Source organism: Malurus melanocephalus, unplaced genomic scaffold (assembly GCF_030028575.1).
Source record: "Malurus melanocephalus ecotype Western Australia unplaced genomic scaffold, MMel_1.1 scaffold_122, whole genome shotgun sequence".
Taxonomy (NCBI): Eukaryota; Metazoa; Chordata; class Aves; order Passeriformes; family Maluridae; genus Malurus; species Malurus melanocephalus.
The window spans coordinates 1,515,711-1,536,081 of NW_026623354.1; the positions used below are offsets into that span (position 1 = coordinate 1,515,711).

Below are 20,371 nucleotides of genomic sequence, written 5' to 3' on the forward strand. Positions count from 1 at the left end.
TATTCCTGCAGGTCAGCACCAGGTTATTCCTGCAGCACAGCACCAGGTTATTCCTGCTGCTCAGCACCAGGTTATTCCTGCTGGTCAGTACCAGGTTATTCCTGCAGGTCAGCACCAGGGTATTCCTGCAGGACAGCACAGCCCCTTGTACCTGCACCTGCTTGGAAAAAACAGATAAGGAAAACCTCAGGTGCTCCCCACTTTGGGAGGAACTAAACATCAAATCTCCTCTCCTGGATACTGTTTGATGTCAACACAAACCTTTGCTGTGGCCACTGACAATCATGGAGAACAACTCTGAATTATCAGGCTTTGCAAAACCTGGGCCTGACCATTTCCCACTAAAATGAACACTTCTGCTCTGAAAAGCGTGGAAGGAGTGAGCCTCCTTCAGTTGTAAGAGGCAAGGCACTGGATAATTTATAAATACAAAACCCAAACACTGAGCTAATGAATAAGAAGAAAGAGTTAATAATTTATTCCCTACAATTTCCCAATGTTTGATAAATGACGTTCAAGCACTTGGGTAGATAAACTTCTGAGAATTAGGGGTAGAAATACCATAAAACACATTTATGAGGATAGACTTCTGAATGAATTTTTTTTTTTTAAAGAAAAGCCCCAGCCTTGTTGTATCCTTAAATAAACACAAGCTTGTAAAAAACTTTAAAGCATAATTAACCACAAGTCTGAGGTTCAGCCAGAGAGACCTGCACTTCTGAGTCCTGMAAATCTCCTGGGGACTGGACACGTGGCAAGGGAAACGTGAACAATGCTGGGAAGCACCGCACCTTGTCCCAGGAGAGAGCCCCAGCATCCTGCAGCACAAATCCAACCCTCTCCTCTGCCAGCTTCMCATTCCAGGCTACACCTTCTCCAGGACTGCAGAAACATAGCTGTGCCTTCATTTATCACTTTGGGTTTTGTAATCAAAAGCCATCCATCTCCCAAAGCCCCCGAGTGTGACGACACAAGGAGCAGAGCAGCTCCTCCAGGCACAGAGCAGCCTAAATCCCACTGGGGGATCTGCATCCTACTGAGGGATCTGCACCCCATTGGGGGAACCACATCCCAATCCTGCCCAGCCTTCCCAAAGGAGAAGCAAGCAGCTGAAATCCAGCTGACCAYGATCTCAGGAATTGCCTRTTTATTCTGTCTGATCTGTATCATKACACTGTTGAATAAGAGCAGCAGACTCTGATAAAGYCCAAACCCAAATCTTTTCCACCAGCTCTTAAATTTAATGGGAAAGACTGTTCTCCCCTCATTTTGAAGGAGTGAGGGGCCTGATTCCAAGGGTAACACCTTGTCAGTGCAGTGGGGCATGTACTGATTTCTCCTGGGCCACTGACACAAACATACTTAAAAACTAAAATCCCGCTTTGACAGGAGCACCAAGCCCTGAATCACTATCAATGGTGATATCTTAATAAAATAAAATAAAATTTAGCTACTGTTTAAAGAAATAAACTCCATTAGCACAGGTGATAGCAGTGCAACACCTGGTGTCCATTTGGTCATTCCCASAGGTGGAGGTGAGGGAACATCAGCTCTGCAAACATAAAAGGCCATAAAGCATGGCCAASCTGACAAAGCTCTCTGAGTGGAGCCAGCTCAGGTCTCAGTTCTTCTTGAGTTCACTTGCAGCCTTYTCCTGAAGATAAACAGGTCCAAGGGGCTCCCAGACCCAGTCCTGTGCGTTTTCACAGGSTGTTTTTCACCTTTTAGTTGATGTTTCTATCAGAACAACCTACTGAGCTTTGCAGCATTCAGTTATGTCCCAATGTCTGGGGGAATTCTGTGTGTTATTTGTGTTTATTTTTGGTGTGTTTGCTCTCAGTTCATCACTCACACGGTTTTCTCAAAGCTTGGGTTACATGGGTGGTGTAGAAAGGATCCCACGGGTAACACCACTGTCCTATATTGGGTTATTCCAATATGAAAATTAAAGGGACACCAGCAGAAGGTCAGACTCATTCACTATGAAAAGGACATACAAAGCCCAGTTTAGAAGTTTTCTAAAAGGGATAAACTTTCCCAAAAAAGACCCAGAAAACATAGAAGCATTTCACACCTGAAGTGACTTGAGGAAGAGCAAGGAAGGGACATAAAAATTACGTSGTTCTCTACTAACTCCCCCAGTAGAGCTCCCACACCCCAACTGTACAACACCAAAAATAAAAACCTTCCCAGCCAAGACAAGACACACAAATCTACATAATTCTCTTTAATATTCCACTCCTGATGAGTTGCTCCATGGGAATTACTCTGCCTCTTGACCTCCCATCCTGTTGAGATCCAGCTCACTGATTTGAGAAATCCATGTCCATGGATTTTTGGAGCTGTCAGATAAACCAACCATTAAAGTTGTTTTCCARCTCAGCTATAAACTATAATCTGAAATAAATATTCCTATCTTTCTAGGAACGTTTCCAAGGATAAAGCAGACTATAAAAAGTACATGCAAAGTTTTCACATCAATGCCAGRAGCTTCAAGGCTGCATCGTAAGTAGTTCAGGTCTGGGGGATTTTCTCGTACCTCATCAGATTTGTGGCTTCTCACAGCCCTGGAGAGTAAAGCTCATGTTTTGTTAATCCTTATGCTAATTCTAAAGTAGCTGCTATACACCTGATTAGAAGGGTAGCTTCAACAGGATGAAAATCCCCCTGGAACTAAGCTGTGCCTCAGTTTATTTATGGCCCCCAATCTCCCGAGGAATAAGGAAACACAGAGCTGACTCACTCTTGTCTGGCACACGCAGCAGCCTGGGGTACATCCTGAGAAACAACAGGCACTCTGTTCACCTTGAGAAAATCCAGGACAGAGAGCTGATCGAGTGGGTCAGCAAATCCCAGCTGATTTTTACCCTCTTTCCACCTTTGCAGATGCTTGGAATTTGGATTCTGGCCCTGTCTCTGCTCAGCGCAGCAGAAGGTAAGATGGGGTTGGTGTTCAATGGTATTTCTCTGCTGCTCTATTTTCCACCCGTTTTCTAGGTGTTATTCTACACCATGGTGCCTTAAAACTTTMCTGATTGAGGTCAGTGGGGTTCACTTTCCCACAGAAGGATGGTGGGATRAGTGTGTGAGTGTTGTCTTTCTTCTCCACTCTGGGAATTCTGCCCTGGGAGTGAGCAAGAAAAGCTGATGTTTCCTATCTCAGAGCAAAGCAACTGCTCTATTAAATATAGAGAATTATTTCTTGTACTCTTCTTAGTGATGGAAATAGAGAAAAAGCCAGGGGCAGGGKATGGAGGCAGCTTGATGAGGGCATAGATTTGTGTACTGGCTTGTGTAATTCAGGATTTCTCAGGTGCAGTGAGCTGTTCAGCACAGTTTCAATTTATTGCAGATTATCTGCGATATTTTAGCTTAGTATGAGGAGAAACCTCGGGCAAAGCAACAGCTGGGGGGAGATTCCCAAGGAATGGGACAGGACAGCACAGAGGAACTCCTCTGCAGACTCTGCTGGTGAGAAATAAGGTGTCTTCATTCCTTGGGGTGAACTGCAGCCTCTGATGGTCTAGGAAAGAACAACTGCTGCTCTGGGTTCTGTGAACTGTGGGATTTTCCAGGGAAAAAAGAGACCCCCAGAGGAGCTGTGCTGTGAGTCCTGACTGCTCCWCTCATTCACACATTATTGCTTTGATGTTCATCTACAGGCAAAGAAGTTTGCTTTGACAGGCTGGGCTGCTTCACAGATGATGTGCCATGGTCTGGGACCACGGAAAGGCCAGTCTACAAATTACCCTGGAARCCAGAGAAAATAGACATTCACTTCCTCCTGTACACAAGAGAAAACCTGGATGACTTCCAAGTAAGAGCTGCTGTGGTTTAAACATTAGKGAATCACATGCAAAAATTGTAAATAAGATTCCACCCATGTAAACACAGACTCCACCTGTGTTCCTGAAAAGTGTTAAAAATGGCCAAATTTCCACTGTAGTCAAAAGACCACTTCTTCCAGGAAACTGAGCATTTTTGGGGTCATTTTTCTCCACAAATAAAATGAAAACACATTAAAAGTAAAGCCTTGTCTGCTCTAATAGGTGTCAAAGCTTGTCCTGAATGGAGATACAGACCTTAATCCCGAGCCATGTGAACCCCTAAAGATGAGTTCAGCATTGCACAACTTTTAAACACCTGCACAGATAACCACAGTTCAAGCCTGAGCAATTTTGAAAACTTATTTACAGAAAGCAGATTTTAAGGTTTATTAAGTTRTTACCTGCACTAATTTGTTTTATTATTTTAAAATCTACATCAATGCAGGAAGTCTCTGCAGTCGACAAGTCAACAATCGAGAATTCAAATTTYAATGCGAGCAGGATGACCAGATTTATTGTGCATGGATTTGTAGACAATGGAGAAGAAAACTGGCTGTCAGACATGTGCAAGGTAGGTACCACAGGACACCCTTAGTTTGCATTTATTAACACATTCCTATAAATTGTCTGTTTTCTCTATTTCTAACCAATTTTTCTCGTGGTATTTGCAGTGGTAAGAATGGGAAAATAGGTCACATTTTCATATTTTATCCAATTTAAATAGTAGATTTGCACCTTGAGAAATGGCATGAGGTAAAATGCATTCAGTTTTCTCTTTAGTGAAGCGAGTGACAGGATTTGACTCTATAATGCCCTTTTTCTTGGCAAAATCAGCACAAATCCTGCAGAAAGGTACTGGTTAGGATCAGGGGTGATTCCAGAAATAACTGCAGACTCCCAGCTCCTGCACCCTCTTTTCCAGCCAAGGTTTCTCGATGTGGAAGGTCCATCAGGAAGGTTTGGACTCCACAGGGATGGTGGAAGGCAGGGACATGGGCTGGCCATGACCAGAAGCAATAAAAATGCAGAAATGCACATCCAAAAGGGACCTCAAGGGGAGCATTTTGAGCAAAGCTTTCAATCCAGGACTTGCTAGGAGCACTGAATGTAGTAAAGCACTCTGCTTTATTGATTTTTGTGCTCATTCCACAAATTATTTCTTAACCCTGTCCCTACGCAAAGTGCAATTACAACTTGTGGTTTTCTCAAGTCCCCCAAAATGTGCTTTATGTTGCAGCTGCAGCTGCCCACAGTCTTACAGCACAGAGCAAAACACCAGCTGATGGCACTTTAAGGACAAGTTTTTTCAATCCCTAACACAAATACAATTTAAAAAAATTACCTATTCCTACTGTCCTCATGAGAACACTAAGAAACAATGTGAAACTTAAAGTGTTTCACATTTATTGCACCCCCATTGCCTGCTTCTTTTTGATACTAGATCAAAAGAAAAGAAAAATGAGGAATGATTGGTGGATTAGTTAATTATTAATTTGTTTAAAGTATCAGAAGCAGATTGAAGTTTTTATAATTTTCTGTCTCACATTTTGCACTCCTAAAACAGAGTGCAATCAATGAGAGAACTCACAATTTTCTTCAACTCACAAACTTGCTCCAGCTAGWCCCTTAAATCCATTTGATTAATTTTCCAGGATGTAGAGGCACGAGATAAAAGTGAATCAGTGCAGAAGTAGAACTCTTGTTTAGTGTTACATACAAAGTTTAATCGAAAATAAAAATTGAAAGTGTCATTATTGATATTATTTTCCCTTCTGTAAAAAATATTGCTCTGGGTATCTGAAATGATTATTGCATTGCATATCMCCCAATTTCAGCACTGTGTGATCACACAAACCCCTCTGAGCAGCACGACCACACACCCATTCTAAAGCTCTGGTTCTTAAAACATTCTCATACAATTTCACATTTATTTCACATTTAGGAGCTGAGCCACAATTAGCAACAAGGACTGATTCCACACTGCATTTACCATGGTTTTCACTTTTGTTTTACGAAACAGAGGATGCTCACTGTGGAAGATGTGAACTGCATCTGTGTGAACTGGAAGAGAGGGGCAAGGTGTCAGTACACTCAGGCGTCCAACAACATCCGTGTCGTGGGTGCTGAAATCGCTTATTTTGTGGATGTTCTCATGGTAAGACTCTGCTGGTTCYAAAGTTACAGTCACAGTATTGATTTGAAAGAAATACAGCTCTGGAACTTTCACAAATGTGGATGTAACCAGCAGCAAATATTGTCCTCTGCTCCAACATCAGTTGTGCTGAAAACAAACTTTTTTTTTAAGGGAGAGGATGGTGTGATAACAGCAGGGACTGCCAGCTTAGGGACAGGAAATTCTACAAGACATTCTCTTAGCACAGCCAAAGAGTTACTCTGTAGATGTTAACAAATGCAGACTAAAATTGTAAATATAGAGAGCTAATGGATATGGCAAACTGCTTTTTCATGGAGACAGAACCTACCAAAACTTCCCAAAGGGCTCACAAGAGCAGCAGAACACAAGAAAACCAGAAAACCAGCTGGCAGCACTGGCTGRGGACAAGCAGGACCCAGCAGCTGCCCCAGGGACAGCCATGGGGCAAAGTGCCCCCTTTTTGCAGCCAGCTTCACATGGGAAGGGAAGCTTGATTTGGAGCCTTCTTTTAATCAAATTTCTTTCAACACTCATTTTCCACAAAAGAGCTATAAAGAACTAAAACCAGAGAGTGTGCTGGGTCTAGGAGTGCTCTGACCTGCCTCTCACTCTCCACATCTGCATGGCAGCTACTGAATTACAGCCCCAAAAGGCTGAAAACATTTCCCCTCTCCTGCCTCCTCCAGATTTGGGGGATGCTTGACCTGCCTGGTGTGACTGAAGACACCAGGCAGGTCTTCTGTGACAAGAACCTGACGGTTCTTGTCTGGCAACCCTTGCAAGGCTTCAAACATTTTGTGAATCGTCAGGGGCCCTCTGAGAGGAAACAGAGCCCTCAGTACTCTTGGCCGAGCTGTCTGGAGTTATAACAGCCTCCAAATGAAGGCAGCACCTGAATAAGGAGGTTTGGAATACCTCTGTGTTGGACAGAAATCCCTAAAGAGGCAAACAGCTGCTGAAATCCTATAGGAGCTCCTGAGTCAGCAGGGAAACTAAAAGCAGTTTTTCACCCCCATCTAAGCCTTCCCCTTCATGCTGCAGAGACACAGCAGGGTTTATTTTTTTCTCTGTTCCCTCAGGATGACTATGGATACTCCCCAGCTGACGTGCACATCATCGGGCACAGCCTGGGAGCGCACGCTGCGGGCGAGGCTGGCCGGAGGCGCCCTGGCATCGGCCGGATCACCGGTCAGTGACCCCAAACACAACCCCTAAAGCACCAAACCAAACCAAACCAAACCCTGCTGTTCCCTTGCTCCTGTGATCGCATCTGGGGTCTGCAGGGCAGCCAGGGGTTGTTGGAATATTTTAGAGCTCAGCCCGTTCTCTCTGCACCCTGAGCAGCAGGGTGCTGGTGAGAGAGGGAAAAGTGTGATGATTGAAAAGTGTGATGATTGTTTTGCTTGTACGTGTTACACAGCAAAGGGATTTTTTTAAAATGTTCACCATTTCCAGAGGTTAAAGCTGTGGGCTTGATCTCCTCATTTGTCACACAGGCAATGCCAAGGGCGTTGTGCATTAAGCAGAGTGGCCYTTCGAGCATAAAAGACGATTTTGGATATTATTAACACAACCCTTTTAAATTGTTACTTTTCCTCAGGGATTTCAGACGTGGTGGACTTTGGACTAATAGCCTACAAAATTCAGTTTAAAAGCAAACCCAAAATGTGCTGCCTAGGGACAAGAAGAGATGCAAGTACAAGGCAGCAAAAATGGTGCAATTTGCAAGATTTTACAAGCACCTGAAATTGCTGCAGCAATTTGGGAAGCAAATTGGTTCCATTTTTTGCTAGGTTCAAAAGCAAAGCTCGTCCCTTCAAAACCAGATGTTTTTCCCAAAATCTGACTGGAGCCAGAGGTAGACAGGCAGGTTTTTAACACCTCCAAACAGGTGGGGTGCTATCAGCAGAAATTCCCTTTTGAGTGCTCTCAAGCAAGGGACAACCACAGAGATGGATCTGTTCCTTGGKATGCAGACACAGTAATCTCAGTTTGAGAAATGTTATTAAAGAGAAGTTAATTTTTTTTAAAGTTGTTTCCAAGTGCTGGGATCCCATATTGCTCTAAGTGCGTAAAGCAGTAAAATTTAATAGGCCTTTCACAGGTGACTTTCTGGAAAAAAGCCATTGATAAAAAAAGCCACATATCCTCACTTTATTAATGCCTCCATTACTTAGATGTAATGAACCATAGGCAACTCTATTTGTGATATTTGTTCTGTAGAATCAGTCAATGCTCTGTGGAATGATTCCATATCTGCATTTCTTTATCCATACATTGCACTGCTCTTTCTCTCTCAGGACTGGACCCTGCACAGCCTTATTTCCAAGGCACTCCAATTGAAGTCAGGCTGGATAAATCAGATGCAGACTTTGTTGACATTATCCACACAGACTCAGCTCCCACGATCCCCAATTTGGGTGAGTGTGCAGCTCTGCTGTGCCGCTATGAATTATTTATACCCTGTGGCACTCGAGTGTTGTGCTGTGTCACAGGCACAGAACAAACACAGCTCCTACCCTAAAACACAGACAAACRTGAAACCAGGTATGAGACAACATGAATTTAAAATGTGTTTACCCGTTTTAAATGCTTCAGGTTTTGGCATAAGCCCAGCCATAGGACACGTTGACTTTTATCCAAATGGGGGAGAGCAGATGCCYGGCTGTGGGAAGAACCCCGTGTCCCAGATCGTGGATCTCGATGGCATCTGGGAAGGTGAGTGTGGTGCTTTCATTACAAATCAAGGGAAAGTTTGGCCCTCAAACTGTAGCCACTTATCATTCCTTAATTCAGGTGTTATGCATCAGCTTTTGTTGTCCACTGCAGACTGCAGTGAAACTCCTAATGTGCTCAAAACACACCACTTTTCCAGGGCTTTTTAAAAAATAAACAAGGCAAAAGGTTTGCCTCTGGGAAATGCATTTCCTCTCAAGGATCTAATAGAGGAGCAAAAGTTACTGGAGTGGTGCCAAAAATTTTGAAGCGTTTGTAGCATCGCGTTGCACTTTGTGTGCAGTTGTCCAGCAGCAGCACTGGTGAAATTGGGCAAAGATGTTCACTCCTGTGAAAGTATCTTCAGCTGAAATTATCCTGAGACAGAACAATTAATTCAATTCCTTGTTAAGTTGCYGACAACAATCCGAGTTGCACTGAAGTGATGTCATTGTGCCTATTTTTAGGCAGCTAAAAAAAGATTGGCACGTAGCTACTCGGAGTTCTTTGTTGTTTTACGTGGTTCTAATAAAATCTCTCAGTGTCAGAGAATCCCTATGTGTCTTTCTAAAATTAAGTTGCACATAAGATTTAAAAAAAAATAAGAAATAAATCTGAAGATTTCTGCTGTGGAGGTTTTTCAGTAGGTTATCTAAGCTTTCTTGCACTACTCAAACACTTTAAACTCTGGGAATCCATTAACTGATTTGTAATAACTAGCCTTTTACTCCAGGTTTTATTCAGTGCAGCTGGAGGCATTACTTTTTCATTCTTCCCCTTTTTTTTTTAATAGAGTAAACTTGTTATCAATGAGGGGGAATTAAAGCACAAAGAAATAACTGCATTCTCTACGGTCTTCTTTTTAACCTAAAGTCAGGAAAATAAAGGCAACACAAAGGAAAATAATATATTCATTATTTTAATTTCAAGAGTCTCCCTTTCATAAGCACCCCCCAAATAATAATAATTTTGTTTTGAAGTCCTCAGYTGGAGCAAATCAGCGCTGCCCTAGGAAGTTCGCTGTTAAATACTTTTCATTTGGTTTTCTTTTGTTATGGTAATGAAACCGTTGCCTACAAAAGACCTGCTTCAGGCAGCTCTGTTCCTATTGTTAAACTCGGTCAGATTGCTTGAATAAATGTTTTTTTGAGGGGCAGGGGCTGGGCTGAGCTGCACAGTCAGTCTCCAYAAAGCATTTCAAGTTTATTTTATACCTGTTGAGCCGGTGACATTCCTTGGCTCATCAGACCCAAGCGAKGTTCCAACCTTGATTCTGATACTCCAGGAATTGTAAGGAGGCTTTTGAGGAGGAATGATGCATCCCAGCATGGCAAGGGCTGTCCTGGTTTCTTTTTTGGAATGGTAACAAAAAATTAAAACTAACCTGGGGGTATCTTTYCACAGGAACCCGGGATTTCGTGGCTTGCAATCATTTGAGGAGTTACAAGTATTACTCGGACAGTATTATCTACCCYGACGGATTTTTAGGTTATCCTTGTGCTTCATATGATCTTTTTCAAGCAGTAAGTATTTCAGAAACTCAGGATGGACCATAGCAAAGATACTGGCTCTTATTTATGCAYCTGAAATTCAATTTATTGGTGCTARCTTGCACCCTGTGTGCAAGGGAAGGGTCAGACATCCTAAAATGCACAGCTTGCGTGGACGGCAGGGGTCAAAGCAGGAAAAGGCAGTGACAGACAGGGACAGAGCTGGCATTGCTGTGGTCAGTGTGGCTTTCCCAGCCCTCTGCTGCATCCAGATGGGCAGAGGTGAGGAGCAGAGACTGTCCCTGGAAGGTCAAATCCCTTCATCAAAGAGCAAGGAGTGGAATCCCACAGGTGATCTTCCAAACACAGCTGAAGTTCCTTATTTTTTTTTTTTCCTAAGAAGTAAAGTTCTACATGATAACTTGATGGGGTCAGTCTGTGATCAGAGCACTTTGGTGGCCCCAGGGTCAAAGCAGTGGTTCGTGGACCAAGGCCAGAAAACCATCCCTGGTCCCAGACTGGGAGACAGGGAACTGCATTTAAGAGCTGCTCACCTATTCGATCTTTCTCAAGCCATGGAAAGGGTTATTTGAAATTTATTCTGTGATACAGAGCCAGTTAGGTGGGTATATTAAAAATAAATGCTTAGACTAATTATTTTTTCTTTTCCTGGGCTGGCTGGATAATGTTATTAATAGATATATTTGTTTTCCCCAGGGAAACTGTTTCCCATGCCCAGCAGGGGGATGCCCAAATATGGGTCACTACGCAGACAAATACAAGGATCAGTTTAAAAAGGGTTTCCTGAAACTTTACCTGAATACTGGAGAGGCCAGGGATTTTCCTCGTGAGTTTTGAATGCTTCCATTGCTACATTCTCCCTGTAAAAAAAATTTTATTTTCCKGTTTGACAATTAACCGCAGCAGATGAACAGATCTCATCACAGCGAAAAATCTCTTCAGTTCTTTATGATTTTTCCCCTTTTGCTCCACCACTAATGCCAGTTTGGGCCCTTACAGTACAAGAAATTTGGTGACAAATTATAGAATCTGGTGGAGGTCACTGAGATATTTGGTGGATTCAGGGTGCATGGAGAAGGGAGGGGGGACAATGCAGAGAAGTTGCAGCAGGGGAATTTCTTATTAAACAGTGTGAAAAATACAGTCACAAGGGCAGTGGTTAAGTGCAGGAAGAGAATCCGAGAAAGCTGGGAAATCTCCACCTTTGGAGATGTTCAGAACTCCATTTGACAAAAAAAGAACAAGTTGATCCCAGCTGGCCTGGTTTCAGAATTGGAAGGACCAGACAATCTCCTCCACCACCCCAGTCACCCTGAATGCCAACACAGTGCTTATCTCACCTTTCTAAGCACAAATCAGAATCTTCTTGAGCTCCTTTTGCTAACTTCACACTAAAACAATGTTCCCACCCACAAAAATTGTCTTCCCTGACCTTCAGAATGTTTTCATGCTGCTTAGATTCTGTTTGTACCCACATTTATTCCCAACASCCCCTTATTCCCAATTTCACTGTGTATGAAAAACCTTCATGGTCAAAATGCTGAGATCTATTCCATATCCTATTTATCATGGTATGGACTAGTTTTCTCTTTTTTTCTCTGCCAGAAAGCAGCACAAATATCTGCCATTTCTCATGCTGATCTCATAAGGACACAATGACAGATTTGACTCACTGGTGTTTTGTATCTTCTGCAYTGTACAGACAGGAAAACAACAAAAACACCTCTAGCATTTGATATTTTAGAGACAGTTTTTTCCAATCTAACTCACTGCATTTCTCCTGTGTAGTCTGGAGGTACAAAGTGACAGTGACYCTCTCTGGAAAGAAGAAAGTAAAGGGATATGTAAACGTTGCCCTCTATGGCAGCAATGGGAACACAAAGCAGTTCCAGATCACCAAGTAAGTTAAAAATTTAACTGAAAAGAAACTTTTCTTCTAGAAMCCTTAATCCATATTTGTAATTAATAATTCTGGTTTTTGCTGCCTCTGAAAACCAGTGATTTGGGGTGAATTACATCAGAAATCTGGCAATAATGCTGTTRCTATATAATAAGATACATATTTTGTCTCTGCTAAATTTCTACCCTTTTGCCACCACAGCAGAGCTTTTGACAGGACTGGTAATTAACAGTAAATGCTGTTTTTCACAGGGGTACCCTCAAACCAGACAACACTTACACAGCCTACATCGATGCAGAAGTTAATGTAGGAAAAGTTACGAAGGTTAAATTTCTTTGGAACAACAACTGGATAAACCCAACTTTACCTAAACTGGGAGCTGCAACCATCACGGTAGAAGYTGGACAAAATAGAACAGAGTAAGTATATCCATTGTGAAAATCTTGAAAGTTACTTGAGAAGACAGGTGACAAAATTATCAGTGGAGTGAAAGCCTTTTCACAAGAAAARCTATTTAAGGCATTAAAAGGAGAAGATTCTCAAGGAAATCTTTTCTTTCCTTCCTTTCAAGACACTGTTCATCCATAGTTCAGTTCCCTTCTACTTCAACCCTTTGCCTTAAATAACCTTAAAGAAAAAATCATCCAGGCTTTAGAAGAGCAAACTTTTCACCCTCTGGGTGAGGAAAAATTAAAGCTGGCTTGGAGTGTCAGCAGAATTCCTGCCAAGCTCCCACTGTGCTGTTTGTCTGGTTTGCTGTCAGCTGGAACCAGCAGAGGTGTTCCCTGATGATCCCTGAGGTCATGGTTGACAAAAGAGGACAGTGAGAACAACCCTGAGCTTCCAATGAGGTTCCCTTGAAATGCTTCAAAAAGATGAGGGGAAAAGGCTAAAATTGATTTCTCTAGGCTTCGTGAAATAYGGATTGGATGTTCACATTACAGGAGCAAGAGTTACTGGTCCAGTTTTACTGATTCTCCTGGAATTTTAGAAATTAGTCCCCTCATTTTTATCCACACCGTGATTTGGTGTCTAGAACAGGAGGTACTTTCAGACCAACCTACAAAGGCACAGTCAAATTCCATCACTTAAAAGACAACATGGGAGGGGAAAACAGTTTTCAAGAAAAATGAAATTATTACAGCTCAGCACCACTTTAATTTGCTTTGAAGCAGAGGCTCTAAGCCTGTAATTTCTAGTCACCAAAACACATAGCTTTACACAGGAACTCACCTTCTACTGACTTGTGGCCTACATACAAATAGTTTTTGTCATTGCATACAAATGGTAGCACAAAATCTGGAAAAAAAATCAAAATTGTGAAATTAAAGTAAGCCAGGCAATGAAGCAGAATGAATACAGTCTATCAATGCAGCAATATTTCAAATTTAGAAGCTCAAACTTTGTTCTGTTCTGTTGTGTCAAGTGACAGTTCAGGTTGAGTTAACATCAAAAGAAATCCACTTGTGCAATTCCAACTCCTGCTGACAATTCAAGGTGCTTGCATTTATTTTATCCTCAGGTACCGTTTCTGTGGTTCTGGGACCGTGAGGGAGGATGTTCTGCAAACCCTGACTGCCTGCTAACAGCACATTTGGATACCCAAAACCTTTCTAACAATAAAAGCTGYTCAAACATAAACCACCAGAGCCTGCAGCTGTGATACTGGTGGGGTGTGGTTTTTTGGGTGTTTTTTTTCTGGTTTGGGAGGTGGAGGTTAAGCCTGTGGGTGCCTCTCTATAGAGAGAATTTTTGGAGTAGCTTTAGAAGTAAATGTGCCAAAACCTGTTGAAGGATTCCCCTGCTTTCAGCCTGTTCCATAGTAATTTCAAGCAGGAGGGAAGGGGTAACAGAAGCAAATTCATTTCTGAATTTGTGTAATCCTGTCCCATCTCCCTCAGCATCCTACTGGGTAAGCAGGCTGTGTCCCCTCTGCTACTAGAGGAAGCTCATCCCCACTGAAAAAACCCACAAAACTGCTGGGGATCCACTGCTACACAGATCTGCCACTCCTGGGGACCTTTTCTCTTCTGCAGTTTCTCCTGAGGTTCCCCGGGCTGGGTCTCTGCTCTTTCTTTCCCTCTGGGTGACCTTTCCTCTCTCAGAGCACCTCGTCCTGAAGGGCATCATCCTCCAGCCAGGTTTTAGGTTTTTACTGCAGTGGTGGAGATGGAARCCAATTTATTTTGTGTTCTATACTACCTTCCTAGTATAGAAAGAAAAACAAGTTTGTTTTCAGCTTGGTTTGTTTGCTTTTTTTTTTTTTTTTTTTTTTTTTTTTTATTTTTTTTTTTTTTTTTTTTTTTTTTTTTTTTTTTTTGTTTGTTTGTTTTTTTGTTTTTTTGTTTTTTTTTTTTTTTTTCTTTAAGTGCATTCTGCCAGCTCTCACAGGGTGAGGGGAGGGAGACGGGAGCTGTAAATAATAGAAAAAGAATCCTCAGCACTGAAGATTAGCAACCTGTGGGCATGCTCTGAGCTGGAGGAAGTTCTTTATGCAAAATCCAAAGTGTTCCTTGTTTTAACACAGCTGAAGAGAATATCCTCCAGCAATTTCAGCTCTAGTCAAAGACATACAGGCTTTTATGCCTGAAAACCTTCTAAATTGTACTTGTGCTTCTTACCCAGGCCAAAAGGCATTATTTCATTTAGATCAGATGCGTGGAAGAGGTAAGTGTCTTTATTACAGGAATGGTAAAACTGGCACAGGCTGGCTGAGAAGTGAGAGATGCCCCATTTCTGGAAATGCTCGACACCAGGCTGGTTGAATTTGCTGAATTCCTCCAGTGCTGCCCCTGTTCCATYCCTTCTGTCCCTGCACAGCTCTTCAGGCAGCAGCAAGTGAAGCACACAGCAGAGCTCTCTCTGTGTCATAAGGACACTTATGAGCTGACTCTTATTTTGGCTCCAGTTTTTCCCAAATGTGGTCAGTCTTGTAGTGGTAGAATAATTTAATCATGCCTGATAAATGCAAGGATTAGAGTTCTTTGTCCTGGGTTGTTCTTACAAAGCTTTCCTTGGCTCTCCAAGGATCCAGCCAGAGGAAAAGAGGCTTTCACAGCTCATCCAGTCCTTGGAGGAGCTCACAAACCCTCTCCAGGGAGATAAATAGTTATGGGTTTATGCAGAGCTGGCATCTGATGCTGGGTTTTCATGCACCCCACACCCTTTTGGCATCACCTGCTTCCCTCTGCTTTCCCTGTCTCTTCCTCAATTTGGTGTCCTGGTCCCGTGCCTCCTGCTGAGGAAATCTCCACAGGGTTATTAACTTCCTAACACTGCACAAGAGTTTCTCCTTTGTCTTTTGTTCCCTTACCTTGGAATAAGCGGATCCTTGCCTACGCAATTGTTGTGACAGTTATGATATTCTCAGCATTATCCTTTGCCACAGCCACTTCAGCAGCCCATGTAATTTTAACAAACACCCAACAGACTCGAGACRTTAGAGCTGACAACAGAATAATAAAAAATCTCCTTTTAATAATGAACCGGAGCTGCCGTCATCTTGTTTTAGCAGAGTAAAACCTGCCCCCCCCCCCAACCCCGAACACTTTACAAAGCTATTACATAAAATGCAATGTTAAATGAACAACAAATTACTTTCCCTTTAGCTGGCTTTTAATGCTAATGGTGCTATTTATTCCTGACCTTTTGAAATATTAGATTTTTWAAATGACAACATAAAAAGAATTCTTGTTTGAAAACGCGAGCGACTTTAAACCACGTGTTATTACTTGTAAGTATAGCATGCACATGCATCATTCATTTCAGTGTCCCATTTAGGGCTAATTGGTATATATTTCAGTTGACATATATTGTTCTCCTGCAGACGTGTCAAATTCCTTAACGATGGCGGTGACAAAAGCAGAACGCTTGAGATATATAAATTATGCTCTTTACCATATAATCATTCTTATCTATTGGGAATGCTATTTGTGACAAACCACGTTCAAAAATACACAGCAAATTGATTTTTTTTTCTTTTTTTTTTCAAACTTTAATATCACACCATTCATGGCAAGTCTTTGATTGCATCCTTAAATGTAGAAATGTTTTGATTTTTATCTGCATCGTTTTGCGGCTTTGGAAAAGCTCACTTTATTTATTAAAGGAAGAGTAGCACAGCGAGGATCCTAAAATGTATCTTTTGTTATCAGCATAACAAAAAAAAAAAAAAAAAGGTCTGTAATTGTGGATATAGAGTGAGTAATTTGGCGAAAAACACTTTGTGCTGTAGTTTAGGTTTTATAATTCCTGACAGAAATTACTATTATTCTGTTGGTGGGCAGCACTGCAAAAGGAATTTTAAATATTTTAAATATKGGAACAACTTGGGCCACGTATTTCCATTACATTTTCGATTACCATGTGCGGTGCATTTTCCTCCTTTATTACAAATCACCTTAGAATTAGAAAAAAAAAAATAAATTGAAGATTTCATGTGACTCTAATTATTACTGCGATATAGCAGCGCTCATTGTTGTCTTTAGACAATGCTGTCCACAGTCATTACTTTGCTCCATAAATCAGTAGCATAATGAGGTTCTRTCTCTCAAGAAATATTTGAGCGTGTCTTAATTTGGCATTGATGAATTCTCCTTGCTGAACCTCTGGAGGGTTTTTTTAATCTAGTTTGTCATATCAGAGCTTTCATCACCTAGCCCCAGCTGACAGTGTTATGTCTGAGTATTTATTTCCATACCTTCCTGGGATGTGTCCTCAGAGGTTGCAAATTGGAATTTTATGATATTATGCCTTAAAGGCTGGTTTATCTCTATTGGAGTTTAAATCTTAAACTGTTTTGTCCCACCCCCATCCTTCAGAAATATATACTGTGTTAAAGTGTGGAAAAACAAGGGTAAATCTGTTAACACCTGGTTGCTGATATAAAGYGGGAACAGCTTCTTTGACAAAAGAGATATTCACTCGAAAAAAATACCATCTTTTGCCAAAGAAATAGTGTAAACAGTTTAGATACACTTTTTTCCAACTAACATTTGAAGACAAGGAAAAGGTAAAATGTAWCTCCTGTCTTAATTAGYAAAAACAGGTCAGCAGAGGGCAGGRAAAGAAAGCAGAAATGAAAAAATACTAATAGTGCCCTATGTGGCACTTATTTCTAAACTGTGCTTGCAGACAAACAGAAACAGGGAGCAAAGCAGTCTTTAAATTAATCTCAATGTTATATTTAATTACACAATAACAACTGGGTGGCCACTGCATTTGCCATCACTTTGATGACCTATATTTTGTGAGACCCAAAGACAAAAGTTGMATTCAAGTCCTTCTGCATGCTCTGMYCCATGGAATTATAGTTGTGTGTTTATCCTATGAAAAATATTACCTTTAAGTGCATTAAGTAGATAATGGCTTTGCATCTAACCAATTAGGGAGGTGAAGGGGAAAAAAATGGGATCTAATCCTCCACAGTAATGCGTTTGTTCAGATAATAATTCACATTATTGTAATTCAGYGTATGATTTATATAACCTAAGTCTCATGTCCTCATGAAAAATAACAGCAATGAATATCACTGGTGGTGTGGGGTGTGCAGTTTCAGAGGATGGATTCTCTGGGAATTCTGATTTTCCTCTTTGGAAAGTGAGGCTCTCCTGACTGCAGTGCCATTTCTGGCTCAGGAGAGGCTCTTAATGGAGGAGGAATACATACAGTCATCACCTTAATTATATGGAGGCAAAACAGGGTTTAAACTTGTGTATGGCCTGCCTGAGGTGMTGGAAGGGCAGGAGCTGCCCCTTCYTTCTCCCAACAGGGAACATTCCATCTTCTGRCCACAGCCTGGGTCAGACTACAGAAACTGCCACAGGAGCTGCTGAAAAATAGTAAAAAAACCTCTTGGTTWAGACTGACAACCTCTTCTGTATTGTTTTTAATTCTTTGCCCAAACACCAGCCATCCCTCCTTTGATGAGGGAGAAAAAAATCATCAGGAGGGAAGTGTGAGAGGGTTCTCCACCACCCTGAGCTCTCATCGAGGTGCCCTCGGGTCATTCTGTGACCTGACCTCACATCTCTTTCCACCCTTTCTCATCCCCTCCTTGCCTGCAGTGTGGAAATCAGTGCATCTGACCTTTTACAGCCCTGCAGAGGCACAGCAAATCCAGCAGGGAGTCAGGGAATGTGTTTGCCCCTCTGCAATCACCTCCAAATCCCAATGTCCCACAGAAGGCAGGCAGGGCTTGGGAAAGGAGGCTTCTTCCTTTTATTAAGGACACACTGCAGGTCCTCAAGCCTCTGCTTTAATTCCAAAAAGGAGCCAAAATATCTTTGCTGGTTCATGAAAATCAGCCTCTCCTTCCCTCCCACAGAACCTGAATTAAGAACCTTTTCCTGGTGGCTGTGACAGAGGGGACACCGCTCATGTTCAGTGGGTCTGGAGGGATGGCAACACAGCAGCAGAAAGAAACATGTTTTTATTGCTGCAAGGTATTAAAAACTTATTTTTAACCAAGGCAACATGTTCAAAGTGGAGAGCAGAGTGACTGCACTGAAGAATAATTCTCCTTTTGACCCACAGAGAAAGAGGTGCCTAATGAAAATATATGATCACGGACAGTGTGAAGATAACTGTCTGATCAGATAATGGAATAGTTTTCAGTGATAAGAATGAATCCATTACTAATGCAAATAACTATAATAATTATAATTTGCAATACAGTAAAAATCACCTAGTCTACCTCCTCCCCTGACAGGAGACTGTATAATAAATTATAGGCTGAGAAAAAAAAAAAAATCAAAGGGATAAAGGTTAAAAGATTAAAAAAAATTCTGAAACTTAAATGCTTAACAGGGAAGTCAAGACCTGAAAGCAGAAATTGGTGCTATTAAATAAAGCAATTGTGAAGAAGGAGATATTATGGAATTGATTAACAAACCAGAAACCAAGCATTTCCTTGAATCACTACCTCTTGTCACAGATTTCAATAATTCTGAAAGAACAAAAAACTAAGAGTTGGCGTATAACAAGGAAATTAATTATTTAAATGTAGGTGAATATGCTAATAGTACTCTGCGAAGATTAATRTAACTTCACACACAAAAAGCCCCCAGAAGGTTCAGTAGATTTGAGGAGTTTCTCCAGTTGCTTTTGCTTTTCTTCATTATCCAAAACAGGTCCAGTTGTTCTGCTGTTCCCAACCAGGACTGCTCAACTTTTAGGGTTTTCTGGGCACACCAAATTGCTCATACGAATCCCATAATCTTCTTTGTTTCTATGAATGGTTTTGGGCATGGAGACTGTGAAAAATGTTTAATTTCAGCTTTGGAGGTGTAGAATAGAGCAGAGGAAACAAATCCCGAGTGCAGAGTTTGCAGTGGAGCTGTTTTCTTATTTACAGCATCTCTGCTTTCTCCACTGGTGAATCAGAGAGGAAATAGTGATGCACAAGGTTTGTCATTCACTGTTGGCCTCACACCAGTCCCATAGTTTTAGGTGATGGAGCATTGGGAATCTCCCAAGAGCATGTGATTCTCCCACAGCCATCAATTTGAGTAAAATAGCTATTAAATAACTAAGTCTTCTAACAMTCTTCATTTAGATCCTCATTTTCCAAAGCTCAGGATGTCCCATAACAGCCACAGAGATTTTAATGACAGGGKTGTGTAAGGGAGGCTTAGACACCCAGAAGTGCTGACATTAAGCCAAAAGTAGGGGTGACTACCAGATTAAATCAGTCTTTAACACACAGCAGAACCAGATTTTCTGTGGCTGGAGTATTTTCCTGCATTTTAAATTTCAGAGTAAAAAGCTCAATGTGTCCTGCCAAAGCTTTCCCCTCAAGTCATTCACRAAATCAGAGATTTCTCACCCTCTTTGAAGTTTTTCATTGCAGCACTTTTTGTGCAGCTGAAAAGCCCAACACACTTCAGGCCAGCCAAGCACAGGYGGTTTATCAGAACTTCCAGTGTATGAAATCAAGGAAAATGCTTTATTGATGCAAATTCTAGAAGCCAAGTGAGTGGAAAACTCACAGTCTGCTTCATAGCCACGACTTGTGGTTACCTCATCAGTGCCCTTTATCCAAAACACACCCAGCCAATATAACATCAACTATTGTAACARGCTCCTAAGGATTGAACACATTCCTCTGGGCTTAAACACAAGCAGGCCTTCAATCAGTGTTTGCAAAAGAGAAAACCACAACGTGCCTCAAATTCCCAYATCCCATTTCATCTGTTTGGGAGAGGGATGTTCCCAATACACACAGAACACCTTCAGCATCACTTTCCAAATCTCCTCCCAGAAA

General features: G+C 41.7%; 1 protein-coding gene across 1 annotated transcript; it reads left to right on the forward strand.

The window, feature by feature from the left end:
• Positions 1-4,081: 4,081 nt before the first annotated feature.
• On the forward strand, positions 4,082-13,731 carry LOC130575996 (pancreatic triacylglycerol lipase-like). The gene is made up of 10 exons (XM_057370312.1): positions 4,082-4,398; positions 5,848-5,982; positions 7,062-7,170; positions 8,283-8,402; positions 8,581-8,700; positions 10,102-10,220; positions 10,905-11,034; positions 11,997-12,108; positions 12,360-12,527; positions 13,631-13,731. Exons 1-10 carry the CDS (start codon positions 4,267-4,269, stop codon positions 13,692-13,694), a joined length of 1,209 nt encoding a protein of 402 aa, XP_057226295.1. The 5' UTR covers positions 4,082-4,266; the 3' UTR covers positions 13,695-13,731.
• The last annotated feature ends 6,640 nt before the right edge of the window (positions 13,732-20,371 follow it).